At 44.1% G+C, this 24,802-nt stretch overlaps 1 protein-coding gene across 1 annotated transcript in view; it reads left to right on the top strand.

The window, feature by feature from the left end:
• The window catches only part of paxip1 (PAX interacting (with transcription-activation domain) protein 1), a 54,349-nt gene that overhangs the window by 5,094 nt on the left and 24,453 nt on the right, over positions 1-24,802 (top strand). Inside the window, exons 2-12 of the mRNA XM_061731503.1 lie at positions 2,541-2,675; positions 2,983-3,026; positions 4,673-4,736; positions 7,400-7,510; positions 8,366-8,441; positions 9,135-9,644; positions 13,944-14,056; positions 15,861-16,647; positions 23,129-23,223; positions 23,327-23,422; positions 24,575-24,712. Coding sequence (XP_061587487.1) covers positions 2,541-2,675; positions 2,983-3,026; positions 4,673-4,736; positions 7,400-7,510; positions 8,366-8,441; positions 9,135-9,644; positions 13,944-14,056; positions 15,861-16,647; positions 23,129-23,223; positions 23,327-23,422; positions 24,575-24,712 — 2,169 coding nt within the window. The remainder of the gene's footprint in view (positions 1-2,540; positions 2,676-2,982; positions 3,027-4,672; positions 4,737-7,399; positions 7,511-8,365; positions 8,442-9,134; positions 9,645-13,943; positions 14,057-15,860; positions 16,648-23,128; positions 23,224-23,326; positions 23,423-24,574; positions 24,713-24,802) is intronic.

Here is a 24,802-nt window from a genome sequence, read left to right as displayed (position 1 = left end):
TTGTATTTTCAGGTGGTGCAGCTGCTGACGGTGTTGTTATTTTCAGGTGGTGCAGCTGCTGAAGGTGTAGTTATTTCAGCTGCTGACGGTGTTGTTATTATCAGGTGGTGCAGCTGCTGAAGGTGTTGTATTTTCAGGTGGTGACGGTGTTGTTATTTTCAGGTGGTGCAGCTGCTGACGGTGTTGTATTTTCAGGTGGTGCAGCTGCTGACGGTGTTGTATTTTCAGGTGGTGAAGGTGTTGTATTTTCAGGTGGTGCAGGTGGTGACGGTGTTGTATTTTCAGGTGGTGCAGCTGCTAGGGGTGGGTATTGGGAAGGACCTCACGATACGATACGCATCACGATACTTGAGCCACGATACGATACACATTGCGATATCCCGATTATTATATTCTACATAGTTCACCGAAAAATTTAAAAATGCATTACACATCTTAAAATCAGAGTTGTATAAATGTACATCAGATGATAGTGATGGATCTTTAAATCAGAGTTGTATAAATGTACATCAGATGATAGTGATGGATCTTAACAGTTGTATAAATGTACATCAGATGATAGTGATGGATCTTAAATCAGAGTTGTATAAATGTACATCAGATGATAGTGATGGATCTTAAATCAGAGTTGTATAAATGTACATCAGATGATAGTGATGGATCTTAAATCAGAGTTGTATAAATGTACATCAGATGATAGTGATGGATCTTAAATCAGAGTTGTATAAATGTACATCAGATGATAGTGATGGATCTTAAAATCAGAGTTGTATAAATGTACATCAGATGATAGTGATGGATCTTAACAGTTGTATAAATGTACATCAGATGATAGTGATGAATCTTAACAGTTGTATAAATGTACATCAGATGATAGTGATGGATCTTAAACAGTTGTATAAATGTACATCAGATGATAGTGATGGATCTTAAACAGTTGTATAAATGTACATCAGATGATAGTGATGGATCTTAACAGTTGTATAAATGTACATCAGATGATAGTGATGGATCTTAAATCAGAGTTGTATAAATGTACATCAGATGATAGTGATGGATCTTAAACAGTTGTATAAATGAACATCAGATGATAGTGATGGATCTTAACAGTTGTATAAATGTACATCAGGTGATAGTGATGGATCTTAAATCAGAGTTGTATAAATGTACATCAGGTGATAGTGATGGATCTTAAATCAGAGTTGTATAAATGTACATCAGATGATAGTGATGGATCTTAACAGTTGTATAAATGTACATCAGATGATAGTGATGGATCTTAACAGTTGTATAAATGTACATCAGATGATAGTGATGGATCTTAAACAGTTGTATAAATGTACATCAGATGATAGTGATGGATCTTAACAGTTGTATAAATGTACATCAGATGATAGTGATGGATCTTAACAGTTGTATAAATGTACATCAGATGATAGTGATGGATCTTAAACAGTTGTATAAATGTACATCAGATGATAGTGATGGATCTTAAAATCCCAGTTGTATAAATGTACATCAGATGATAGTGATGGATCTTAAAATCAGAGTTGTATAAATGTACATCAGATGATAGTGATGGATCTTAACATCCCAGTTGTATAAATGTACATCAGATGATAGTGATGGATCTTAACATCAGAGTTCATCAGATTATAGTGACAATTCATGGGACAAACTGAGTCAAAACAATGTTTTATTATAACTATACAAGCTAAAGTTACAACATATTTGTATATGTTTTTCATATTATTTACATCATATGAAATTAACATTAAATTTAGTATGAGGTTGCTTTAATTATGTGGCAAATGATAATAAACACAAGAAAGATGGAACTAAAACCAAGGACAGGCACAGTGATCAGTCAGTATAGATATAAATCCATAAATAAATAAACCTCTGTCCATTATTTTTACTTTTTAAGGACAGGCAATTGTGTTATATAAAAAATAAATTATAAAATGAAATAAAACCTGAGCTCAGTGCAGGAACTCCCAGGGTTGGTAGAGAGTGTTAATGCCCAGGACTGTAGCTTAGGTAGGAGCACTGGGGGATAGAAAAAAAGAAAAAAAAAAAATTCAAATCTTTAATATTGATATTGAATCGGCTGGAAAAGTATCGCGATATATTGCCATAACGATATTTTTGCCCACTCCTAGCAGCTGCTGAAGGTGTTGTTATTATGGGTGTTTCTGGTGGGGTGTAGCAGGTGGTGACAGTGTTGTATTTTCAGGTGGTGCAGCTGCTGAAGGTGTAGTTATTTCAGGTGGTGACGGTGTTGTATTTTCAGGTGGTGCAGCTGCTGAAGGTGTAGTTATTTCAGGTGGTGCAGCTGCTGAAGGTGTAGTTATTTCAGGTGGTGCAGCTGCTGAAGGTGTAGTTATTATCAGGTGGTGCAGCTGCTGAAGGTGTTGTTATTTCAGGTGGTGACGGTGTTGTTATTTCAGGTGGTGCAGCTGCTGAAGGTGTTGTTATTTCAGGTGGTGCAGCTGCTGAAGGTGTTGTTATTTCAGCTGGTGACGGTGTTGTATTTTCAGGTGGTGCAGCTGCTGAAGGCGGGGAAGGGGAAGGAAGTTTCCTACAACGCTCTGGCCTCCCACATCATCGCTGAGGACGGAGACAACCCAGAGGTGGGAGAGTCCCGGGAGGTGTTCGACCTGCCGGTGGTGAAGGTGAGACACCCTGACTACACCCAGACTACACCCAGACTAACCGCTGGTTCCTGACAGTCTGAATGTTGGGAATGTTGGGAATGTTGGACTAACCGCTGGTTTCTAACCGCTGGTTTCTAACCGTTGGTTTCTAACCGCTGGTTTCTAACCGCTGGTTTCTAACCGCTGGTTTCTAACCTCTGGTTTCTAACCGCTGGTTTCTAACCGCTGGTTTCTAACCGTTGGTTTCTAACCGCTGGTTTCTAACCGTTGGTTTCTAACCGCTGGTTTCTAACCGCTGGTTTCTAACCGCTGGTTTCTCCTGCAGCCGTCCTGGGTGATCCTGTCGGTGCGATGTGGAGACCTGCTACCGTATCCTTCCAGGAATCTTCCAGAATTCCTGCTGGTCCTGCTGGTCCTGCTCTGCTCCAGCCCTTACTCTGTGGTGAATCTTATCAAAGCTACGCTGTAGCTACGCTGTCGTATTAATGAAGCTACATTGTCGTAGCTAGCACCAGCTAGTTAGCTAGCAGCTAGCAGTTCTCCTCAGGTTCTCCTCAGGTTCTCCTCAGGTTCTCCTCAGGTTCTCCTAAGGTCCTTCCTCAGGTTCTCCTCAGGTTCTCCTCAGGTCCTCCTCAGGTTCTCCTCAGGTTCTCCTAAGGTCCTTCCTCAGGTTCTCCTCAGGTTCTCCTCAGGTTCCCCTCAGGTTCTCCTCAGGTTCTCCTCAGGTTCTCCTAAGGTCCTTCCTCAGGTTCTCCTCAGGTTCTCCTCAGGTTCTCCTCAGGTTCTCCTCAGGTTCTCCTAAGGTCCTTCCTCAGGTTCTCCTCAGGTTCTCCTCAGGTTCTCCTCAGGTTCCCCTCAGGTTCTCCTCAGGTTCTCCTCAGGTTCCCCTCAGGTTCTCCTCAAGTTCTCCTCAGGTTCTCCTAAGGTCCTTCCTCAGGTTCTCCTCAGGTTCTCCTCAGGTTCCCCTCAGGTTCTCCTCAGGTTCTCCTCAGGTTCCCCTCAGGTTCTCCTCAGGTTCTCCTCAGGTTCTCCTCAGGTTCTCCTCAGGTTCTCCTCAGGTTCCCCTCAGGTTTTCCTCAGGTTCTCCTCAGGTTCTCCTCAGGTTCTCCTCAGGTTCTCCTCAGGTTCTCCTAAGGTCCTTCCTCAGGTTCTCCTCAGGTTCTCCTCAGGTTCTCCTCAGGTTCCCCTCAGGTTCTCCTCAGGTTCTCCTCAGGTTCTCCTCAGGTTCTCCTCAGGTTCTCCTCAGGTTCTCCTCAGGTTTTCCTCAGGTTCTCCTCAGGTTCTCCTCAGGTTCTCCTCAGGTTCTCCTCAGGTTCTCCTCAGGTTCTCCTCAGGTTCTCCTCAGGTTCTCCTCAGGTTCTCCTCAGGTTTTACTCAGGTTCTCCTCAGGTTTTACTCAGGTTCTCCTCAGGTTCTCCTCAGGTTCTACTCAGGTTTTCCTCAGGTTCTCCTCAGGTTTTCCTCAGGTTCTCCTCAGGTTCTCCTCAGGTTCTCCTCAGGTTCTCCTCAGGTTCTCCTCAGGTTCTCCTCAGGTTCTCCTCAGGTTCTCCTCAGGTTCTCCTAAGGTCCTTCCTCAGGTCCTCAGGTTCTCCTCAGGTTCTCCTCAGGTTCTCCTCAGGTTCTCCTAAGGTCCTTCCTCAGGTTCTCCTCAGGTTCTCCTCAGGTTCTCCTCAGGTTCTCCTCAGGTTCTCCTCAGGTTCTCCTCAGGTTCTCCTCAGGTTTTCCTCAGGTTTTCCTCAGGTTTTCCTCAGGTTCTCCTCAGGTTCTCCTCAGGTTCTCCTCAGGTTCTCCTCAGGTCCTCCTCAGGTTCTCCTCAGGTTCTCCTCAGGTCCTCCTCAGGTCCTCCTCAGGTTCTCCTCAGGTTCTCCTCAGGTTCTCCTCAGGTTCTCCTCAGGTTTTCCTCAGGTTCTCCTCAGGTTCTCCTCAGGTTCTCCTCAGGTTCTCCTCAGGTTCTCCTCAGGTTCTCCTCAGGTTCCACTTCCTGTCAGTATTTCCTTTGACCTCGATTCCCTCAGAGTTACCGGCTTCTCTCCGGAATCTGGACAGATCTTCTTCGGAGTGACGGCGTGTCTCCCTCGGGTAAGTATTCCAGCCTCAGACAGTAGACGCTAGACTGTCCCACATGTCCGTTGTCGTTTCATGTGAAAGTTTCCCATAAAGGAAGTGTTGCGGTAGACGTTTCCCCAAAAAGGAATAGTCGCGGTAGACGTTTCCCCAAAAAGGAATCGTAACAAGGGGCGTTGCCCCAAAAAGGAATCGTCGCAAGACACGTTTCCCCAAAAAGGAAGCGTTGCAAGAGACGTTTCCCCAAAAAGAAGGCGTCGCAAGACACGTTTCCCCAAAAAGGAATCATTGCAAGAGACGTTTCCCCAAAAAGGAATCGTCGCGAGAGACGTTTCCCGAAAAAGAAGGCGTCGCAAGACACGTTTCCCCAAAAAGGAATCATTGCAAGAGACGTTTCCCCAAAAAGGAAACCGTCGCGAGAGACGTTTCCCCAAAAAGAAGGCGTCGCAAGACACGTTTCCCCAAAAAGAAGGCGTCGCAAGAGACGTTTCCCCAAAAAAGAGTCGTTGCAAGAGACGTTTCCCCAAAAAGGAGTCGTTGCAAGAGACGTTTCCCCAAAAAGGAAGTGTCGCAAGAGATGTTTCCCCAAAAAGGAAGTGTCGCAAGAGATGTTTCCCCAAAAAGGACGCGTCGCAAGAGACGTTTCCCCAAAACGGAATCGTAACAAGAGACGTTTCCCCAAAAAGGAATCGTTGCAAAAGATGTTTCTCCAAGAAGGAATCGTTGCAAAAGATGTTTCTCCAAAAAGGAAGAGTCGCGAAAGACGTTTCCCCAAAAAGTAATCGTCCTGGGAGATGTTTCCCAAAAAGGAAGCGTCACATTAAACATTTCCCCAAAAAGGAAGCATCGCGAGAGACGTTTCCCCAAAAAGGAAGCGTCGCAAGAGACGTTTCCCCAAAAAGGAAGCGTCGCAAGAGACGTTTCCCGAAAAAGAAGGCGTCGCAAGACACGTTTCCCCAAAAAGGAATCGTCGCGAGAGACGTTTCCCGAAAAAGAAGGCGTCGCAAGACACGTTTCCCCAAAAAGGAATCATTGCAAGAGACGTTTCCCCAAAAAGGAAACCGTCGCGAGAGACGTTTCCCCAAAAAGAAGGCGTCGCAAGACACGTTTCCCCAAAAAGGAGTCGTTGCAAGAGACGTTTCCCCAAAAAAGAGTCGTTGCAAGAGACGTTTCCCCAAAAAGGAGTCGTTGCAAGAGACGTTTCCCCAAAAAGGAATCGTCGCAAGAGATGTTTCCCCAAAAAGGACGCGTCGCAAGAGACGTTTCCCCAAAACGGAATCGTAACAAGAGACGTTTCCCCAAAAAGGACGCGTCGCAAGAGACGTTTCCCCAAAACGGAATCGTAACAAGAGACGTTTCCCCAAAAAGGAGTCGTTGCAAGAGACGTTTCCCCAAAAAGGAATCGTCGCAAGAGATGTTTCCCCAAAAAGGACGCGTCGCAAGAGACGTTTCCCCAAAAAGGAATCGTTGCAAAAGATGTTTCTCCAAGAAGGAATCGTTGCAAAAGATGTTTCTCCAAAAAGGAAGAGTCGCAAGAGATGTTTCCCCAAAAAGGAATCGTCGCGAAAGACGTTTCCCCAAAAAGTAATCGTCCTGGGAGATGTTTCCCAAAAAGGAAGCGTCACATTAAACATTTCCCCAAAAAGGAAGCATCGCGAGAGACGTTTCCCCAAAAAGGAAGCGTCGCAAGAGACGTTTCCCCAAAAAGGAGTCGTTGCAAAAGACGTTTCCCCAAAAAGGAGTCGTTGCAAAAGACGTTTCCCCAAAAAAGAAGCGTCGCAAAAGATGTTTCTCCAAAAAGGAATCGTCGCAAGAGACATTTCCCCGAAAAGAAGGCATCGCAAGAGACGTTTCCCCAAAAAGAAAGTCGCAAGACACGTTTCCCCAAAAAAGAAGCGTCACAAGAGACGTTTCCCCAAAAAGGAATCGTCCCGGGAGATATTTCCCAAAAAAGGAAGCGTCGCAAGACAGGTTTCCTCAAAAAAGAGTCGTTGCAAGAGACGTTTCCCCAAAAAGGAATCGTCCCGGGAGATATTTCCCAAAAAAGGAAGCGTCGCAAGAGACGTTTCCCCAAAAAGGAAGCGTCGCGAAACACGTTTCCCCAAAAAGGAGTCGACGCAAGAGACGTTTCCCCAAAAAGTAATCGTCCCGTGAGATATTTCCCAAAAAAGGAAGCGTCGCAAGACACATTTCCTCAAAAAAGTCGTTGCAAGAGACGTTTCCCCAAAAAGGAATCGTCGCAAGAGACGTTTCCCCAAAAAGGAGTCGACGCAAGAGACGTTTCCCCAAAAAGGAATCGTCGCAAAAGACGTTTCCCCAAAAAAGAAGCGTTGCAAGAGATGTTTCCCCAAAAAGGAATTGTCGCAAGAGACGTTTCCCCAAAAAGGAATTGTCGCAAAAGACGTTTCCCCAAAAAGGAGTCGTCACGAGAGACGTTTCCCCAAAAAGGAATCGTCACGAAACACGTTTCCCCAAAAAGGAGTCGACGCAAGAGATGTTTCCCCAAAAAGCTGCGTCTACTCTTAGTTATGGCTAGGACTCTTGTCACCTTCAGCATCCAGGCTGCGTAGCTATACTTAGTGTAGCGTAGCTACTCTTAGCATAGCGTAGCTACTCTTAGCGTAGCGTAGCTACTCCATGCTAGCACTCCTCACTGCTGAACTCTCATGTCCCTGCAGCTTCCTGACGACCTCAACGCCCTGTGGGCGTACGTCACCTTCTACGGGGGCGAGTGTCAGCTGAACCTCAACAAGAAGGTCACGCACCTGGTGGTGAAGGAGCCCCGAGGGGTGAGTGGCATCATGGGTAACCGGGGGTGACCGGGGGTGAGGGGCATCATGGGTAACCGGGGGTGAGGGGCATCATGGGTAACCGGGGGTGACCGGGGTTGAGGGGCATCATGGGTAACCGGGGGTGACCGGGGGTGAGGGGCATCATGGGTAACGGGGGGTGAGTGGCATCATGGGTAACCGGGGGTGACCGGGGGTGAGGGGCATCATGGGTAACCGGGGGTGACCGGGGGGGGTGAGGGGCATCATGGGTAACCGGGGGTGACCGGGGGTGAGGGGCATCATGGGTAACGGGGGGTGAGTGGCATCATGGGTAACCGGGGGTGACCGGGGGTGAGGGGCATCATGGGTAACCGGGGGTGACCGGGGGTGAGGGGCATCATGGGTAACCGGGGGTGAGGAGCATCATGGGTAACCGGGGGTGTTTCCAGGGGTTTTAGAGTATTTTAGTATTTTCAGGTATTTTAGAGTATTTTCAGGTATTTTAGAGTATTTTCAGGTATTTTAGAGTATTTCCAGGTATTTTAGAGTATTTCCAGGTATTTTAGAGTATTTTCAGGTATTTTAGAGTATTTCCAGGTATTTTAGAGTATTTCCAGGTATTTTAGAGTATTTCCAGGTATTTTAGAGTATTTTCAGGTATTTTAGAGTATTTTCAGGTATTTTAGAGTATTTCCAGGTATTTTAGAGTATTTCCAGGTATCTTGGAGTGTTTTCTGGTATTTCAGGGTTTTTCATTGCGTCCTGAACTAACCCGACGGTTGTCGTTTGTTTTTCTTTAATAACCCGACGGTTATCGTTTGTTTTTCTTGTTTTTCTTTACTAACCCGACGGTTGTCGTTTGTTTTCCTGAAGGCCAAGTTTGATTGTGCGCTGAAACATTCCAACATCAAGATCGTGACTCCAGACTGGATCACCGACTCTGTTCGAGGTAAAGATCAATCAATCAATACACACTAATCAGATCAATCACATATCAATACACACGTGATCATATCAATCACATATCAATACACACGTGATCAGATCAATCACATATCAATACACACGTGATCAGATCAATCACATATCAATACACACGTGATCAGATCAATCAGCCGGATCAATACACGTGATCAGATCAATCACATATCAATACACACGTGATCAGATCAATCACATATCAATACACACGTGATCAGATCAATCAGCCGGATCAATACACGTGATCAGATCAATCAAACTTAATAACGTTAATAACTTAATAACGTTAACCTTAAGTTATTAACGTTATTAAGTTAATAACTTAACGTTAATATTCCCTCAGATAAGCACCGTAAGGAGGAATCCCTCTACCACCCCAGACTCACCTACGTGGAGCCGGACGATGACAGCGTTAATAACTTAACTTTAATAACGTGTGTTTCCTCCAGACAGATGTCGTAAAGATGAGAACCTCTACCACCCCAGACTGACCTACGTGGAGCCGGACGATGACAGCGTTAATCACTTAACGTTAATAACTGGTTATTCCCTCAGATAGGAGTCGTAAAGATGAGAACCTCTACCACCCCAGACTGACCTACGTGGAGCCGGACGATGACAGCGTTAATCACTTAACGTTAATTACGTGTGTTTCCTCCAGACAGATGTCGTAAAGATGAGAACCTCTACCACCCCAGACTGACCTACGTGGAGCCGGACGACGACAGCGACGACTCCTACGACAGCTTCAGCCCCCGCCGGTCCCGGGTTTCCAGCGGAGCGTCGTCCGGAGACGAGTCCAGCCCGCGGCGCCGGCCCGGGCCCAAGAGGCTGAACTCCGTGTCTCCGCCGTCGCCACGGAAACCGGAGCGGCGCAGCGAGAGAATGTTCGACGACTCGGACGACGACTCGTCCACGGAGAAGGAGGGAACCAACCTGAACTGGACCCCGGCCGACGTGACGCCGGCCACGCCCGTGCCCGGGGCCGGGGCCCGGCGCAGGCCCGGCCCCGGGGGGGGCCCGGGGGGCCCGCCGGGCCTCAAGGACCCGGGGGGACCCAAGGGGCCCGGCCTCATCAACCTGTGTGCTACCGGGCCCTCGGTACCGGGGGGAGGAATCATTCCTGCTGAGGCCCGGCCCGGAACCGCCATCAGCCACGCCCCGCCGTCAGGTTAGTACCAGTATCAGTACCGGTACCAGTATCAGGTTAGTACCAGTACCGGTACCGCCATCAGCCACGCCCCGCCGTCAGGTTAGTACCAGTACCAGTACCAGCCCCGTCAGGACCGGTACCAGGTTAGTACCAGTACCAGTACCAGGTCAGTACTAGTACCAGTATCAGGTCAGGACCGGTATCAGGTCAGTACCGGTACCAGGTCAGTACCAGTACTGAATATTGGACCAAAAACACAAAAAACAAAAATGTCTGGAGCCGCAATTCAATTAGAATGAAGGAAACACATGCTGCATGTTTCTATATTAGTTACTAATTATTAGTTTCTATATTAGTTACTAATTATTAGTTTCTATATTAGTTACTAATTATTAGTTTCTATATTAGTTACTAATTATTAGTTTCTATATTAGTTACTAATTATTAGTTTTATATTAGTTACTAATTATTAGTTTTATATTAGTTACTAATTATTAGTTTCTATATTAGTTACTAATTATTAGTTTTATATTAGTTACTAATTATTAGTTTCTATATTAGTTACTAATTATTAGTTTCTATATTAGTTACTAATTATTAGTTTCTATATTAGTTACTAATTATTAGTTTTATATTAGTTACTAATTATTAGTTTCTATATTAGTTACTAATTATTAGTTTCTATATTAGTTACTAATTAGTTTCTATATTAGTTACTAATTATTAGTTTCTATATTAGTTACTAATTATTAGTTTCTATATTAGTTACTAATTATTAGTTTCTATATTAGTTACTAATTATTAGTTTCTATATTAGTTACTAATTATTAGTTTCTATATTAGTTACTAATTATTAGTTTCTATATTAGTTACTAATTATTAGTTTCTATATTAGTTACTAATTATTAGTTTCTATATTAGTTACTAATTATTAGTTTCTATATTAGTTACTAATTATTAGTTTCTATATTAGTTACTAATTATTAGTTTCTATATTAGTTACTAATTATTAGTTTCTATATTAGTTACTAATTATTAGTTTCTATATTAGTTACTAATTATTAGTTTCTATATTAGTTACTAATTATTAGTTTCTATATTAGTTACTAATTATTAGTTTCTATATTAGTTACTAATTATTAGTTTCTATATTAGTTACTAATTATTAGTTTCTATATTAGTTACTAATTATTAGTTTCTATATTAGTTACTAATTATTAGTTTCTATATTAGTTACTAATTATTAGTTTCTATATTAGTTACTAATTATTAGTTTCTATATTAGTTACTAATTATTAGTTTCTATATTAGTTACTAATTATTAGTTTCTATATTAGTTACTAATTATTAGTTTCTATATTAGTTACTAATTATTAGTTTCTGTATTAGTTACTAATTATTAGTTTCTGTATTAGTTACTAATTATTAGTTTCTGTATTAGTTACTAATTATTAGTTTCTGTATTAGTTACTAATTATTAGTTTCTATATTAGTTACTAATTATTAGTTTCTGTATTAGTTACTAATTATTAGTTTCTATATTAGTTACTAATTATTAGTTTCTATATTAGTGACTAATTATTAGTTTCTATATTAGTTACTAATTATTAGTTTCTGTATTAGTTACTAATTATTAGTTTCTATATTAGTTACTAATTATTAGTTTCTATATTAGTGACTAATTATTAGTTTCTATATTAGTTACTAATTATTAGTTTCTATATTAGTTACTAATTATTAGTTTCTATATTAGTGACTAATTATTAGTTTCTATATTAGTTAGAACTGGGGGAGATTTATTTTTCATTTTGCACTTACGAGAAAAAATTGTTTTCACTGTTCACGATAAACCATCAAAAAAATTCCCCACGTTAAGAATTTGTATCTTGTGGTAAAAATGATAAATTCCTGTTGATGACGTTTTTGTGTAAAGCTGATTGGTAGGGAGGGAGGGAGGGAGGGAGGGAGGGAGGGAGGAAGGAAGGAAGGAAGGAAGGAAGGAAGGAAGGAAGGAAGGAAGGAAGGAAGGAAGGAAGGAAGGAAGGAAGGAAGGAAGGAAGGAAGGAAGGAAGGAAAAAAAATTCCCATTGGTGTAGTTTATTAGCATTTAGTATCTTTTAGAGCAGTGATTTGGCTCCAAACACTGAATGTGGAGATAGATTTATAGTTACAAAGACGGAGTTGAATTGGTATTTTTTTTATCGTTATGGGGATAAATGCCAGAAATGATCGTGATACATTTTTTAGTCCGTACCGCCCAGCCCTAGTGTAAACATGATCACGGAATTATTCTATTCAGATTTAAAATGGGAATAAACCGGCCACTTACTTTGGAATTAAGTTTAATTGGGAATGGCCATTTTTAATTCAGAATTAGGTGTTTACACGGTCATTTTTACTCATTTTAAATCAGATTTAATTTTAATTCTGAATTAAAGAGGAATTAAAGTTCCCATGTGAACGCGCTGAGCAGGTCAGTCCGGTCCGCGGTCCGTCAGTCCGGTCCGCGGTCCGTCAGTCCGGTCCGCGGTCCGTCAGTCCGGTCCGTGGTCCGTCAGTCCGGTCCGTCAGTCCGGTCCGCGGTCCGTCAGTCCGGTCCGTGGTCCGTCAGTCCGGTCCGTCAGTCCGGTCCGCGGTCCGTCAGTCCGGTCCGCGGTCCGTCAGTCCGGTCCGTGGTCCGTCAGTCCGGTCCGTCAGTCCGGTCCGCGGTCCGTCAGTCCGGTCCGTGGTCCGTCAGTCCGGTCCGTCAGTCCGGTCCGCGGTCCGTCAGTCCGGTCCGCGGTCCGTCAGTCCGGTCCGTGGTCCGTCAGTCCGGTCCGTCAGTCCGGTCCGCGGTCCGTCAGTCCGGTCCGTCAGTCCGGTCCGTCAGTCCGGTCCGCGGTCCGTCAGTCCGGTCCGTGGTCCGTCAGTCCGGTCCGTCAGTCCGGTCCGCGGTCCGTCAGTCCGGTCCGCGGTCCGTCAGTCCGGTCCGTGGTCCGTCAGTCCGGTCCGTCAGTCCGGTCCGCGGTCCGTCAGTCCGGTCCGTGGTCCGTCAGTCCGGTCCGCGGTCCGTCAGTCCGGTCCGTCAGTCCGGTCCGTCAGTCCGGTCCGCGGTCCGTCAGTCCGGTCCGTCAGTCCGGTCCGTCAGTCCGGTCCGCGGTCCGTCAGTCCGGTCCGTGGTCCGTCAGTCCGGTCCGTCAGTCCGGTCCGTCAGTCCGGTCCGTCAGTCCGGTCCGTGGTCCGTCAGTCCGGTCCGTCAGTCCGGTCCGCGGTCTGTCAGTCCGGTCCGTCAGTCCGGTCCGTGGTCCGTCAGTCCGGTCCGTCAGTCCGGTCCGCGGTCTGTCAGTCCGGTCCGTCAGTCCGGTCCGCGGTCTGTCAGTCCGGTCCGTCAGTCCGGTCCGTGGTCCGTCAGTCCGGTCCGTCAGTCCGGTCCGTGGTCCGTCAGTCCGGTCCGTCAGTCCGGTCCGCGGTCTGTCAGTCCGGTCCGTCAGTCCGGTCCGCGGTCTGTCAGTCCGGTCCGTCAGTCCGGTCCGTGGTCCGTCAGTCCGGTCCGTCAGTCCGGTCCGTGGTCCGTCAGTCCGGTCCGTCAGTCCGGTCCGTGGTCCGTCAGTCCGGTCCGTCAGTCCGGTCCGCGGTCTGTCAGTCCGGTCCGTCAGTCCGGTCCGCGGTCTGTCAGTCCGGTCCGTCAGTCCGGTCCGTGGTCCGTCAGTCCGGTCCGTCAGTCCGGTCCGCGGTCGGTCAGTCCGGTCCGTCAGTCCGGTCCGCGGTCGGTCAGTCCGGTCCGCGGTCCGTCAGTCCGTCAGTCCGGTCCGTCAGTCCGGTCCGCGGTCTGTCAGTCCGGTCCGTCAGTCCGGTCCGCGGTCTGTCAGTCCGGTCCGTCAGTCCGGTCCGCGGTCGGTCAGTCCGGTCCGCGGTCCGTCAGTCCGTCAGTCCGGTCCGTCAGTCCGGTCCGCGGTCTGTCAGTCCGGTCCGTCAGTCCGGTCCGCGGTCTGTCAGTCCGGTCCGTCAGTCCGGTCCGCGGTCGGTCAGTCCGGTCCGCGGTCCGTCAGTCCGTCAGTCCGGTCCGTCAGTCCGGTCCGCGGTCGGTCAGTCCGGTCCGCGGTCCGTCAGTCCGGTCCGTTAGTCCGGTCCGCGGTCCGTCAGTCCGGTCGGTCAGTCCGGTCCGCGGTCGGTCAGTCCGGTCCGTCAGTCCGGTCCGCGGTCCGTCAGTCCGGTCCGCATACACACAACATTTTCTGTAATTTCAGATTCCAAGTGCAGCAGCTGCTGCTAGTTGGGTGTTAGCCGGTGTAGCATGTAGCATGTAGCATGTAGCCTGACCTGCACCGTTGTTTCCAGGTGTTCCGGTCCCAGAGGGAATCCCCGGGTGGAGCCCCAACATCAGAACCCTCCGGAACATCACCAACAACAACGACATGCAGCCGGCGCACCGGCCCGCCAACGTAGCACACGTAAGAAACTAAAGTGATGAGGACACGGACTTTACGATTGGACCGTTTAATGTTAGCTTCCCAAAAATCCAACATCACCTGATACAAACCGGGAACCACAAATCCACGTTTCTGTCCTGGAATCCAGTTGTTTCTGATCCGTTTGTCTCTCTTTAGCTTATTCTTCGTCAGTCTGTAAAACGATAACTCTGATTTCTTGCTAAATCTATGGGCCTGATTTACTAAGATCCTAAATAAAGAGTACTAAATTGCGTGTGCACTGAAAAAGTTTGCACGTGCTGTTGTTGTGTGTTTTGCGGGTGATCAACTAAGAATGCGTGTGCAATTGATAACAGGTGCAAACCGCAGTATTTAAATGCGTGTCTTACGGTTTGCGCCATGGAGAGTCTGGATGGAAAGCAGGATATAGTCGCAAGCGCAAAATAAAATTTGACGAGTTGGAGTTAGAGATATTAGTGGAAGAGGCAAATAAACACATTCATGAACTACAGCAAAGAAATTTAAACATTACCAAAAGAAACGCAATATGGGAGAAAACCTGCGATAGAATAAATGCAGTTATAAGACAAAAAGAACGGCAGATGAGGTTAAAAGAAGGTGGCAAGATATAAGGCGAAGAACTAAAGAAAAAGTGGCCTTTAATAAAACTTGGGCAAAGACTCTCTCTCTGCGTATTCTTTGATTTTGGCGATGTCGCCTCCTTGCCAGTTGTGCCGTATTCAGCACCCCTGCCGTGAAAAGCACCCCCTCGTCGACATATATTACCCACAGATCTCTTATTCACAAGTAAATGTCAAAAAGGACTAAATGCTCATGTTTAATTTACTCCAAATGACAACGTACACACAATGACAAAAATGATATTCTCATTCCGTGTTATGTTCTGTTTAGCGTCCAGTTTTGTGTTAATGATTCATGTTTAAATGCGCTCATGGATTCCACAATAGTCATACTTTCCCACGATCACAGTCACAGATAACACAAATCGGGTAAATGGTTATTGATGTCATTAATTAATAGCCTGCTTACTGTGTTGTCTTCCATAATATTTGTAAATATATATAATATAAACTCCTAAGTATGTGTTTGTGTGAGTGTGTACGAGGGGGTGCTTTTCACGGCAGGGGTGCTGAATACGGCACAACACCACAATAACAGCCGCCATCGGTGCGTAACGCTGGGCAGATTAGCACCTTCCTTTCCAACGTATTAAATACAGACGCAATCACAATCCCCGCAATTACTTTCAGGCTTGGTAAATCTCATTGCGTGTGGTAATTGAACGTATTTGCATTTTCCCCTCCCAGTATTTAGGATTTCTGGCGGGTACGCCCCATATTGATTATTCATCAGGGCAAAAGTACTAAATGAACAGCGTGTGCTATTTGAGAGACGCAGTCCTCTTTGCACGCTGTTAGTAGATCAGCTGTTAGTAGATCAGCTGTTAGTAGATCAGCTGTTAGTAGATCAGCTGTTAGTAGATCAGCCGTTAGTAGATCAGCTGTTAGTAGATCAGCCGTTAGTAGATCAGCCGTTAGTAGATCAGCTGTTAGTAGATCAGCTGTTAGTAGATCAGCTGTTAGTAGATCAGCTGTTAGTAGATCAGCTGTTAGTAGATCAGCTGTTAGTAGATCAGCTGGCACTTTGGTTTGCGGGTGATGTCAAGTTTGCACACGTTTTTACACACGCAAACCTTTAGTAAATCAGGCCCTATGAGTTCAGTCGATCGCACAACAGCTGTTTCCCATTTTAGATGTTTCCAGTGATCAAACTGAAAGCTGCCACTCTTTTGTTTCTTTTGCAGATCATCCAGAATCTAACGGCCAATCAGGGCAAGCCTCTGGAGCAGCAGACCAATCAGGGCCTGGCTCCGCCCCCCAACAGTAGCAACCCTCCCCAGTTCAACCCCAAGCTGGGGCAGCAGCCGCTCAGCGCCGAGCAGCAGCAGCAGCTGCTGCAGTCCCACCAGGCTGCTCAGCAGCACCAGCTGCAGCAGCAGCCGCAGCAGCATCCCATGATGCACCTGCAGCAGCAGCAGCAGATGATGCAGCTGCAGCAGCAGCAGCAGTCGCAGGCTGCCCAGCAGCAGTTCCAGCAGCAGCAGCAGCAGCAGCAGCAGCAGTTCCTGCAGCAGCAGCAGATGTTCTCCCAGCAGCAGCAGCAGCAGCAGCAGCAGCAGCAGCAGCCGCATGCCTTCCCCCAGCAGCAGCAGCTGCGACCGCAGCAGCAGCAGCTGCTGCGTCCGGGACTCCAGCAGCTGCAGCAGCAGCAGGCGCTGCAGCAGCAGCTGCAGCAGTTCCAGCAGCAGCAGCGCATGCAGATGCTGCAGCAGCAGAACCAGCAGCAGCAGCAGCAGCAGCAGCAACAGCAGCAGCAGCAGCAGCTGCAGCACCACCAGCACCTGCAGCAGCAGCACTTCCTGCAGCAGCGGCAGCAGCACCTGCAGCAGCTGCAGAAGCAGCAGCAGCAGCAGCAGCAGCAGCACCTGCAGCACCAGAACCAGCAGCAGACCAACGTGGCTGCGCTGCAGCCGCAGGTGCAGCAAACCCCTCACATCACCCAGCTGTTCGGACACGAGCCGGGACAAGATGGTGAGAAGATTAAATATGCAGATGATACTGCACTAGTGATTAAATATGCAGATGATACTGCACTAGTGATTAAATATGCAGATGATACTGCACTAGTGAGGTTAAATATGCAGATGATACTGCGTTAGTGAGGTTAAATATGCAGATGATACTGCACTAGTGGTTAAATATGCAGATGATACTGCACTAGTGATTAAATATGCAGATGATACTGCACTAGTGATTAAATATACAGATGATACTGCACTAGTGATTAAATATGCAGATGATACCGCACTAGTGATTAAATATGCAGATGATACTGCACTAGTGATTAAATATGCAGATGATACTGCACTAGTGATTAAATATGCAGATGATACCGCACTAGTGGTTAAATATGCAGATGATACTGCACTAGTGATTAAATATGCAGATGATACTGCACTAGTGAGATTAAATATGCAGATGATACCGCACTAGTGGTTAAATATGCAGATGATACTGCACTAGTGATTAAATATGCAGATGATACTGCACTAGTGAGATTAAATATGCAGATGATACCGCACTAGTGATTAAATATGCAGGTGATACTGCACTAGTGATATTAAATATACAGATGATACTGCACTAGTGATTAAATATGCAGATGATACTGCACTAGTGATTAAATATGCAGATGATACCGCACTAGTGATTAAATATGCAGATGATACTGCACTAGTGATTAAATATGCAGATGATACTGCACTAGTGATTAAATATGCAGATGATACTGCACTAGTGATTAAATATGCAGATGATACTGCACTAGTGAGGTTAAATATGCAGATGATACTGCACTAGTGATTAAATATGCAGATGATACTGCACTAGTGATTAAATATGCAGATGATACTGCACTAGTGATTAAATATGCAGATGATACTGCACTAGTGATTAAATATGCAGATGATACTGCACTAGTGATTAAATATGCAGATGATACTGCACTAGTGATTAAATATGCAGATGATACTGCACTAGAGATTAAATATGCAGATGATACTGCACTAGTGAGATTAAATATGCAGATGATACTGCACTAGTGATTAAATATGCAGATGATACTGCACTATTGATTAAATATGCAGATGATACTGCACTAGTGATTAAATATGCAGATGATACTGCACTAGTGATTAAATATGCAGATGATACTGCACTAGTGAGATTAAATATGCAGATGATACCGCACTAGTGATTAAATATGCAGATGATACTGCACTAGTGATTAAATATGCAGATGATACTGCACTAGTGATTAAATATGCAGATGATACCGCACTAGTGATTAAATATGCAGATGATACTGCACTAGTGATTAAATATGCAGATGATACTGCACTAGTGATTAAATATGCAGATGATACTGCACTAGTGAGATTAAATATGCAGATGATACTGCACTAGTGATTAAATATGCAGATGATACCGCACTAGTGATTAAATATGCAGATGATACTGCACTAGTGATTAAATATGCAGATGATACTGCACTAGTGATTAAATATGCAGATGATACCGCACTAGTGGTTAAATATGCAGATGATACTGCACTAGTGATTAAATATGCAGATGATACTGCACTAGTGAGATTAAATATGCAGATGATACCGCACTAGTGGTTAAATATGCAGATGATACTGCACTAGTGATTAAATATGCAGATGATACTGCACTAGTGAGATTAAATATGCAGATGATACCGCACTAGTGATTAAATATGCAGATGATACTGCACTAGTGATTAAATATGCAGATGATACTGCACTAGTGATTGAATATGCAGATGATACCGCACTAGTGATTAAATATGCAGATGATACTGCACTAGTGGTTAAATATGCAGATGATACTGCACTAGTGATTAAATATACAGATGATACTGCACTAGTGGTTAAATATGCAGATGATACTGCACTAGTGATTAAATATGCAGATGATACTGCACTAGTGATTAAATATGCAGATGATACTGCACTAGTGATTAAATATGCAGATGATACTGCACTAGTGATTAAATATGCAGATGATACTGCACTAGTGAGATTAAATATGCAGATGATACTGCACTAGTGAGATTAAATATGCAGATGATACTGCACTAGAGATTAAATATGCAGATGATACTGCACTAGTGATTAAATATGCAGATGATACTGCACTAGTGAGGTTAAATATGCAGATGATACTGCACTAGTGATTAAATATGCAGATGATACTGCACTAGTGATTAAATATGCAGATGATACTGCACTAGTGATTAAATATGCAGATGATACTGCACTAGTGATTAAATATGCAGATGATACTGCACTAGTGATTAAATATGCAGATGATACTGCACTAGTGATTAAATATGCAGATGATACTGCACTAGAGATTAAATATGCAGATGATACTGCACTAGTGAGATTAAATATGCAGATGATACTGCACTAGTGATTAAATATGCAGATGATACTGCACTATTGATTAAATATGCAGATGATACTGCACTAGTGATTAAATATGCAGATGATACTGCACTAGTGATTAAATATGCAGATGATACTGCACTAGTGAGATTAAATATGCAGATGATACCGCACTAGTGATTAAATATGCAGATGATACTGCACTAGTGATTAAATATGCAGATGATACTGCACTAGTGATTAAATATGCAGATGATACCGCACTAGTGATTAAATATGCAGATGATACTGCACTAGTGATTAAATATGCAGATGATACTGCACTAGTGATTAAATATGCAGATGATACTGCACTAGTGAGATTAAATATGCAGATGATACTGCACTAGTGATTAAATATGCAGATGATACTGCACTAGTGATTAAATATGCAGATGATACTGCACTAGTGGTTAAATATGCAGATGATACTGCACTAGTGAGGTTAAATATGCAGATGATACTGCACTAGTGATTAAATATGCAGATGATACTGCACTAGTGATTAAATATGCAGATGATACTGCACTAGTGGTTAAATATGCAGATGATACTGCACTAGTGGTTAAATATGCAGATGATACTGCACTAGTGAGGTTAAATATGCAGATGATACTGCACTAGTGATTAAATATGCAGATGATACTGCACTAGTGATTAAATATGCAGATGATACTGCACTAGTGATTAAATATGCAGATGATACTGCACTAGTGAGATTAAATATGCAGATGATACTGCACTAGTGATTAAATATGCAGATGATACTGCACTAGTGAGGTTAAATATGCAGATGATACTGCACTAGTGATTAAATATGCAGATGATACTGCACTAGAGATTAAATATGCAGATGATACTGCACTAGTGATTAAATATGCAGATGATACTGCACTATTGATTAAATATGCAGATGATACTGCACTAGTGATTAAATATGCAGATGATACTGCACTAGTGATTAAATATGCAGATGATACTGCACTAGTGAGGTTAAATATGCAGATGATACCGCACTAGTGATTAAATATGCAGATGATACTGCACTAGTGATTAAATATGCAGATGATACTGCACTAGTGAGGTTAAATATGCAGATGATACTGCACTAGTGATTAAATATGCAGATGATACTGCACTAGTGATTAAATATGCAGATGATACTGCACTAGTGATTAAATATGCAGATGATACTGCACTAGTGATTAAATATGCAGATGATACTGCACTAGTGATTAAATATGCAGATGATACTGCACTAGTGATTAAATATGCAGATGATACTGCACTAGTGATTAAATATGCAGATGATACTGCACTAGTGATTAAATATGCAGATGATACTGCACTAGTGATTAAATATGCAGATGATACTGCACTAGTGATTAAATATGCAGATGATACTGCACTATTGATTAAATATGCAGATGATACTGCACTAGTGATTAAATATGCAGATGATACTGCACTAGTGATTAAATATGCAGATGATACTGCACTTGTGGTTAAATATGCAGATGATACTGCATTAGTGATTAAATATACAGATGATACTGCACTAGTGATTAAATATGCAGATGATACTGCACTAGTGATTAAATATGCAGATGATACTGCACTAGTGGTTAAATATGCAGATGATACTGCACTATTGATTAAATATGCAGATGATACTGCACTAGTGATTAAATATGCAGATGATACTGCACTTGTGGTTAAATATGCAGATGATACTGCATTAGTGATTAAATATACAGATGATACTGCACTAGTGGTTAAATATGCAGATGATACTGCACTAGTGATTAAATATGCAGATGATACTGCACTAGTGATTAAATATGCAGATGATACTGCACTTGTGGTTAAATATGCAGATGATACTGCATTAGTGACTAAATATACAGATGATACTGCACTAGTGATTAAATATGCAGATGATACTGCACTAGTGATTAAATATGCAGATGATACTGCACTAGTGAGGTTAAATATGCAGATGATACTGCACTAGTGATTAAATATGCAGATGCTACTGCACTAGTGATATTAAATATGCAGATGATACTGCACTAGTGATTAAATATGCAGATGATACTGCACTAGTGATTAAATATGCAGATGATACTGCACTAGTGATTAAATATGCAGATGATACTGCACTAGTGATTAAGTATGCAGATGATACTGCACTAGTGATTAAATATGCAGATGATACTGCACTAGTGAGATTAAATATGCAGATGATACTGCACTAGTGATTAAATATGCAGATGATACTGCGTTAGTGAGGTTAAATATGCAGATGATACTGCACTAGTGATTAAATATGCAGATGATACTGCACTAGTGATATTAAAAATGCAGATGATACTGCACTAGTGATTAAATATGCAGATGATACTGCACTTGTGGTTAAATATGCAGATGATACTGCACTAGTGATTAAATATGCAGATGATACTGCACTAGTGATTAAATACACAGATGATACTGCATTAGTGAGGTTAAATATGCAGATGATACTGCACTAGTGATTAAATACACAGATGATACTGCACTAGTGATTAAATATGCAGATGATACTGCACTAGTGATTAAATATGCAGATGATACTGCACTAGTGATATTAAATATGCAGATGATACTGCACTAGTGATTAAATATGCAGATGATACTGCACTAGTGAGGTTAAATATGCAGATGATACTGCACTAGTGAGGTTAAATATGCAGATGATACTGCACTAGTGATTAAATATGCAGATGATACCGCACTAGTGAGATTAAATATGCAGATGATACTGCACTAGTGATTAAATATGCAGATGATACCGCACTAGTGATTAAATATGCAGATGATACTGCACCAGTGATTAAATATGCAGATGATACTGCACTAGTGATTAAATATACAGATGATACTGCACTAATGATTAAATATGCAGATGATACTGCACTAGTGATTAAATATGCAGATGATACTGCACTAGTGATTAAATACACAGATGATACTGCACTAGTGATTAAATATGCAGATGATACTGCACTAGTGATTAAATATGCAGATGATACTGCACTAGTGATTAAATATGCAGATGATACTGCACTAGTGATTAAATACACAGATGATACTGCACTAGTGATTAAATACACAGATGATACTGCACTAGTGATTAAATATGCAGATGATACTGCACTAGTGATTAAATATGCAGATGATACTGCACTAGTGATTAAATATGCAGATGATACTGCACTAGTGATTAAATACACAGATGATACTGCACTAGTGAGATTAAATCATGGGCCAGTTCTGGACCATTTTTCTTAAATGTTGTGAAAGGGAAAACCTCGTCCTCAACACCTTAAAGACAAAGGAAATTACCTTTTGATTTCAGGAAGTAAAATTAATTTCAGCCACTTTTATCATCGGAGAGTTCTGCAGAACTTTGTGCTTGATCACAAACTTAAATGGGACGATTGGTCTGACTGTCCGGGCACTGAGTTAAACCTAAAAGACTTTAATCTTCTCAAATACGGCAGTGCCTTATATAAGATCATTACGGTCATTTCTGTTCCTGTAGTCAGGGGGATTGTGGGTAATGTAGTCAGGGGGATTGTGGGTAATGTAGTCAGGGGGATTGTGGGTAATGTAGTAATGTAGTCTTGTAGCATTTCCTGTAGCAGCTCCATCAGGTAGATGCTAACTCAACCCCAGCCACTATAGTCGCTATTTTACCAGATATTTAGTGCAATTTATAGTGCGGAAAATACGGTACTTCTTAAAGAAACTTGTCTTTTAATGTTAATGTTAAATGGTTCATTAAAAATAGGTCAAACACGTCCTTTCTACCCAAGCCATTAAACTTTAATATTGATAATAAATCCATCTCTCCATCCATCATTAAACTTTAGTATTGATAGGAACTAAATCTCTCCATCCATCCATCATTAAACTTTAATATTGATAGTAAATAGATCCATCTCTCCATCCCTCAGTTCCTCAGGACGGCTTCCTGCTCAGCTGTGTGTTTGCTGTGGCCGACTACCCGGAACAGATGGCCGACAAGCAGCTGCTGGCCACCTGGAAGAGGGTAAGACCCGGTCCAGGACCCGGTCCAGGACCCGGTTTAGACCACTCAGACCATTCAGTGAATGAGGCGGTAACCGTGTTTTCTTTAACTGCTGTGGTTCCAGGTGATCCAGGCCTGTGGAGGCGTGGTGGAGCCCACGCTGAGCAGCCGCTGCACCCACCTGCTGTGTGAGAGTCAGGTCAGCAACATGTATGTGCAGGTACGTGTTAGCATGCTGCTACGCAGGTACGTGTTAGCATAGCAGCTAAGCAGCTACGCAGGTACGTGTTAGCCTGCTGCTACGCAGGTACGTGTTAGCATAGCAGCTACGTAGCTATGCAGGTACGTGTTAGCATGCTGCTACACAGGTACGTGTTAGCATAGCAGCTACGCAGCTACGCAGGTACGTGTTAGCATAGCAGCTACGCAGCTATGCAGGTACGTGTTAGCACAGCAGCTCGCAGCTACGCAGGTATGTGAGGGTTTCTCTGGTCTGGTCAGAGTTTCTCTGGTCAGGGTTTCTCTGGTCAGGGTTTCTCTGGTCTGGGTTTCTCTGGTCTGGGTTTCTCTGGTCAGGTCAGGGTTTCTCTGGTCTGGGTTTCTCTGGTCAGGGTTTCTCTGGTCAGGGTTTCTCTGGTCAGGGTTTCTCTGGTCAGGTCAGGGTTTCTCTGGTCAGGTCAGGGTTTCTCTGGTCTGGTCAGGGTTTCTCTGGTCAGGTCAGGGTTTCTCTGGTCAGGTCAGGGTTTCTCTGGTCAGGTCAGGGTTTCTCTGGTCAGGTCAGGGTTTCTCTGGTCAGGTCAGGGTTTCTCTGGTCAGGGTTTCTCTGGTCAGGTCAGGGTTTCTCTGGTCTGGTCAGGGTTTCTCTGGTCTGGTCAGGGTTTCTCTGGTCAGGGTTTCTCTGGTCAGGTCAGGGTTTCTCTGGTCAGGTCAGGGTTTCTCTGGTCTGGTCAGGGTTTCTCTGGTCTGGGTTTCTCTGGTCAGGGTTTCTCTGGGTTAGGGTTAGGGTTTCCTAGCCCTAAGGCGGTGTGTTTTCCCACCAGGCCCTCAGGGAGGGTTAGGGTTTCTCTGGTTAGGGTTAGTGTTTCCTAGCCCTGATGCGTTGTGTTTTCTCTAGGTTAGTGTTTCCTAGCCCTGATGCGGTGTGTTTTCCCATCAGGCCCTGCGGGAGGGTTAGTGTTTCTTACCCCTCATGCGGTGTGTTTTCCCATCAGGCCCTGCGGGAGGGTTAGGGTTTCTCTGATCTGGTTAGTGTTTCTTATCCCTGATGCGTTGTGTTTTCTCTAGGTTAGTGTTTCTTATCCCTGATGCGTTGTGTTTTCTCTAGGTTAGGGTTAGTGTTTCCTAGCCCTAAGGCGGTGTGTTTTCCCATCAGGCCCTGCGGGAGGGGAAGCGCTGCGTCACGGCCCACTGGCTCAACACGGTGCTGAAGAAGAAGAAGATGGTTCCTCCTCACCGGACGCTGCACCTGCCGTTCGCCTTCCCGCCGGGGGCCAAGCCCTGCTCCCAGCACGTAGGTGGTCCCCCCTGGTCCCTCCTGGTCCTGATTCTGGTCCCCCAGGAACCGGGACCGGTCCCTCAGGAACCGGTCCAGGTCCCGTCT

Source organism: Cololabis saira, chromosome 10 (assembly GCF_033807715.1).
Source record: "Cololabis saira isolate AMF1-May2022 chromosome 10, fColSai1.1, whole genome shotgun sequence".
NCBI classification, from domain to species: Eukaryota; Metazoa; Chordata; class Actinopteri; order Beloniformes; family Belonidae; genus Cololabis; species Cololabis saira.
The sequence above is the reverse complement of the archived record's forward strand: the minus strand, read 5'-3'. Positions and strand labels throughout refer to the sequence as shown.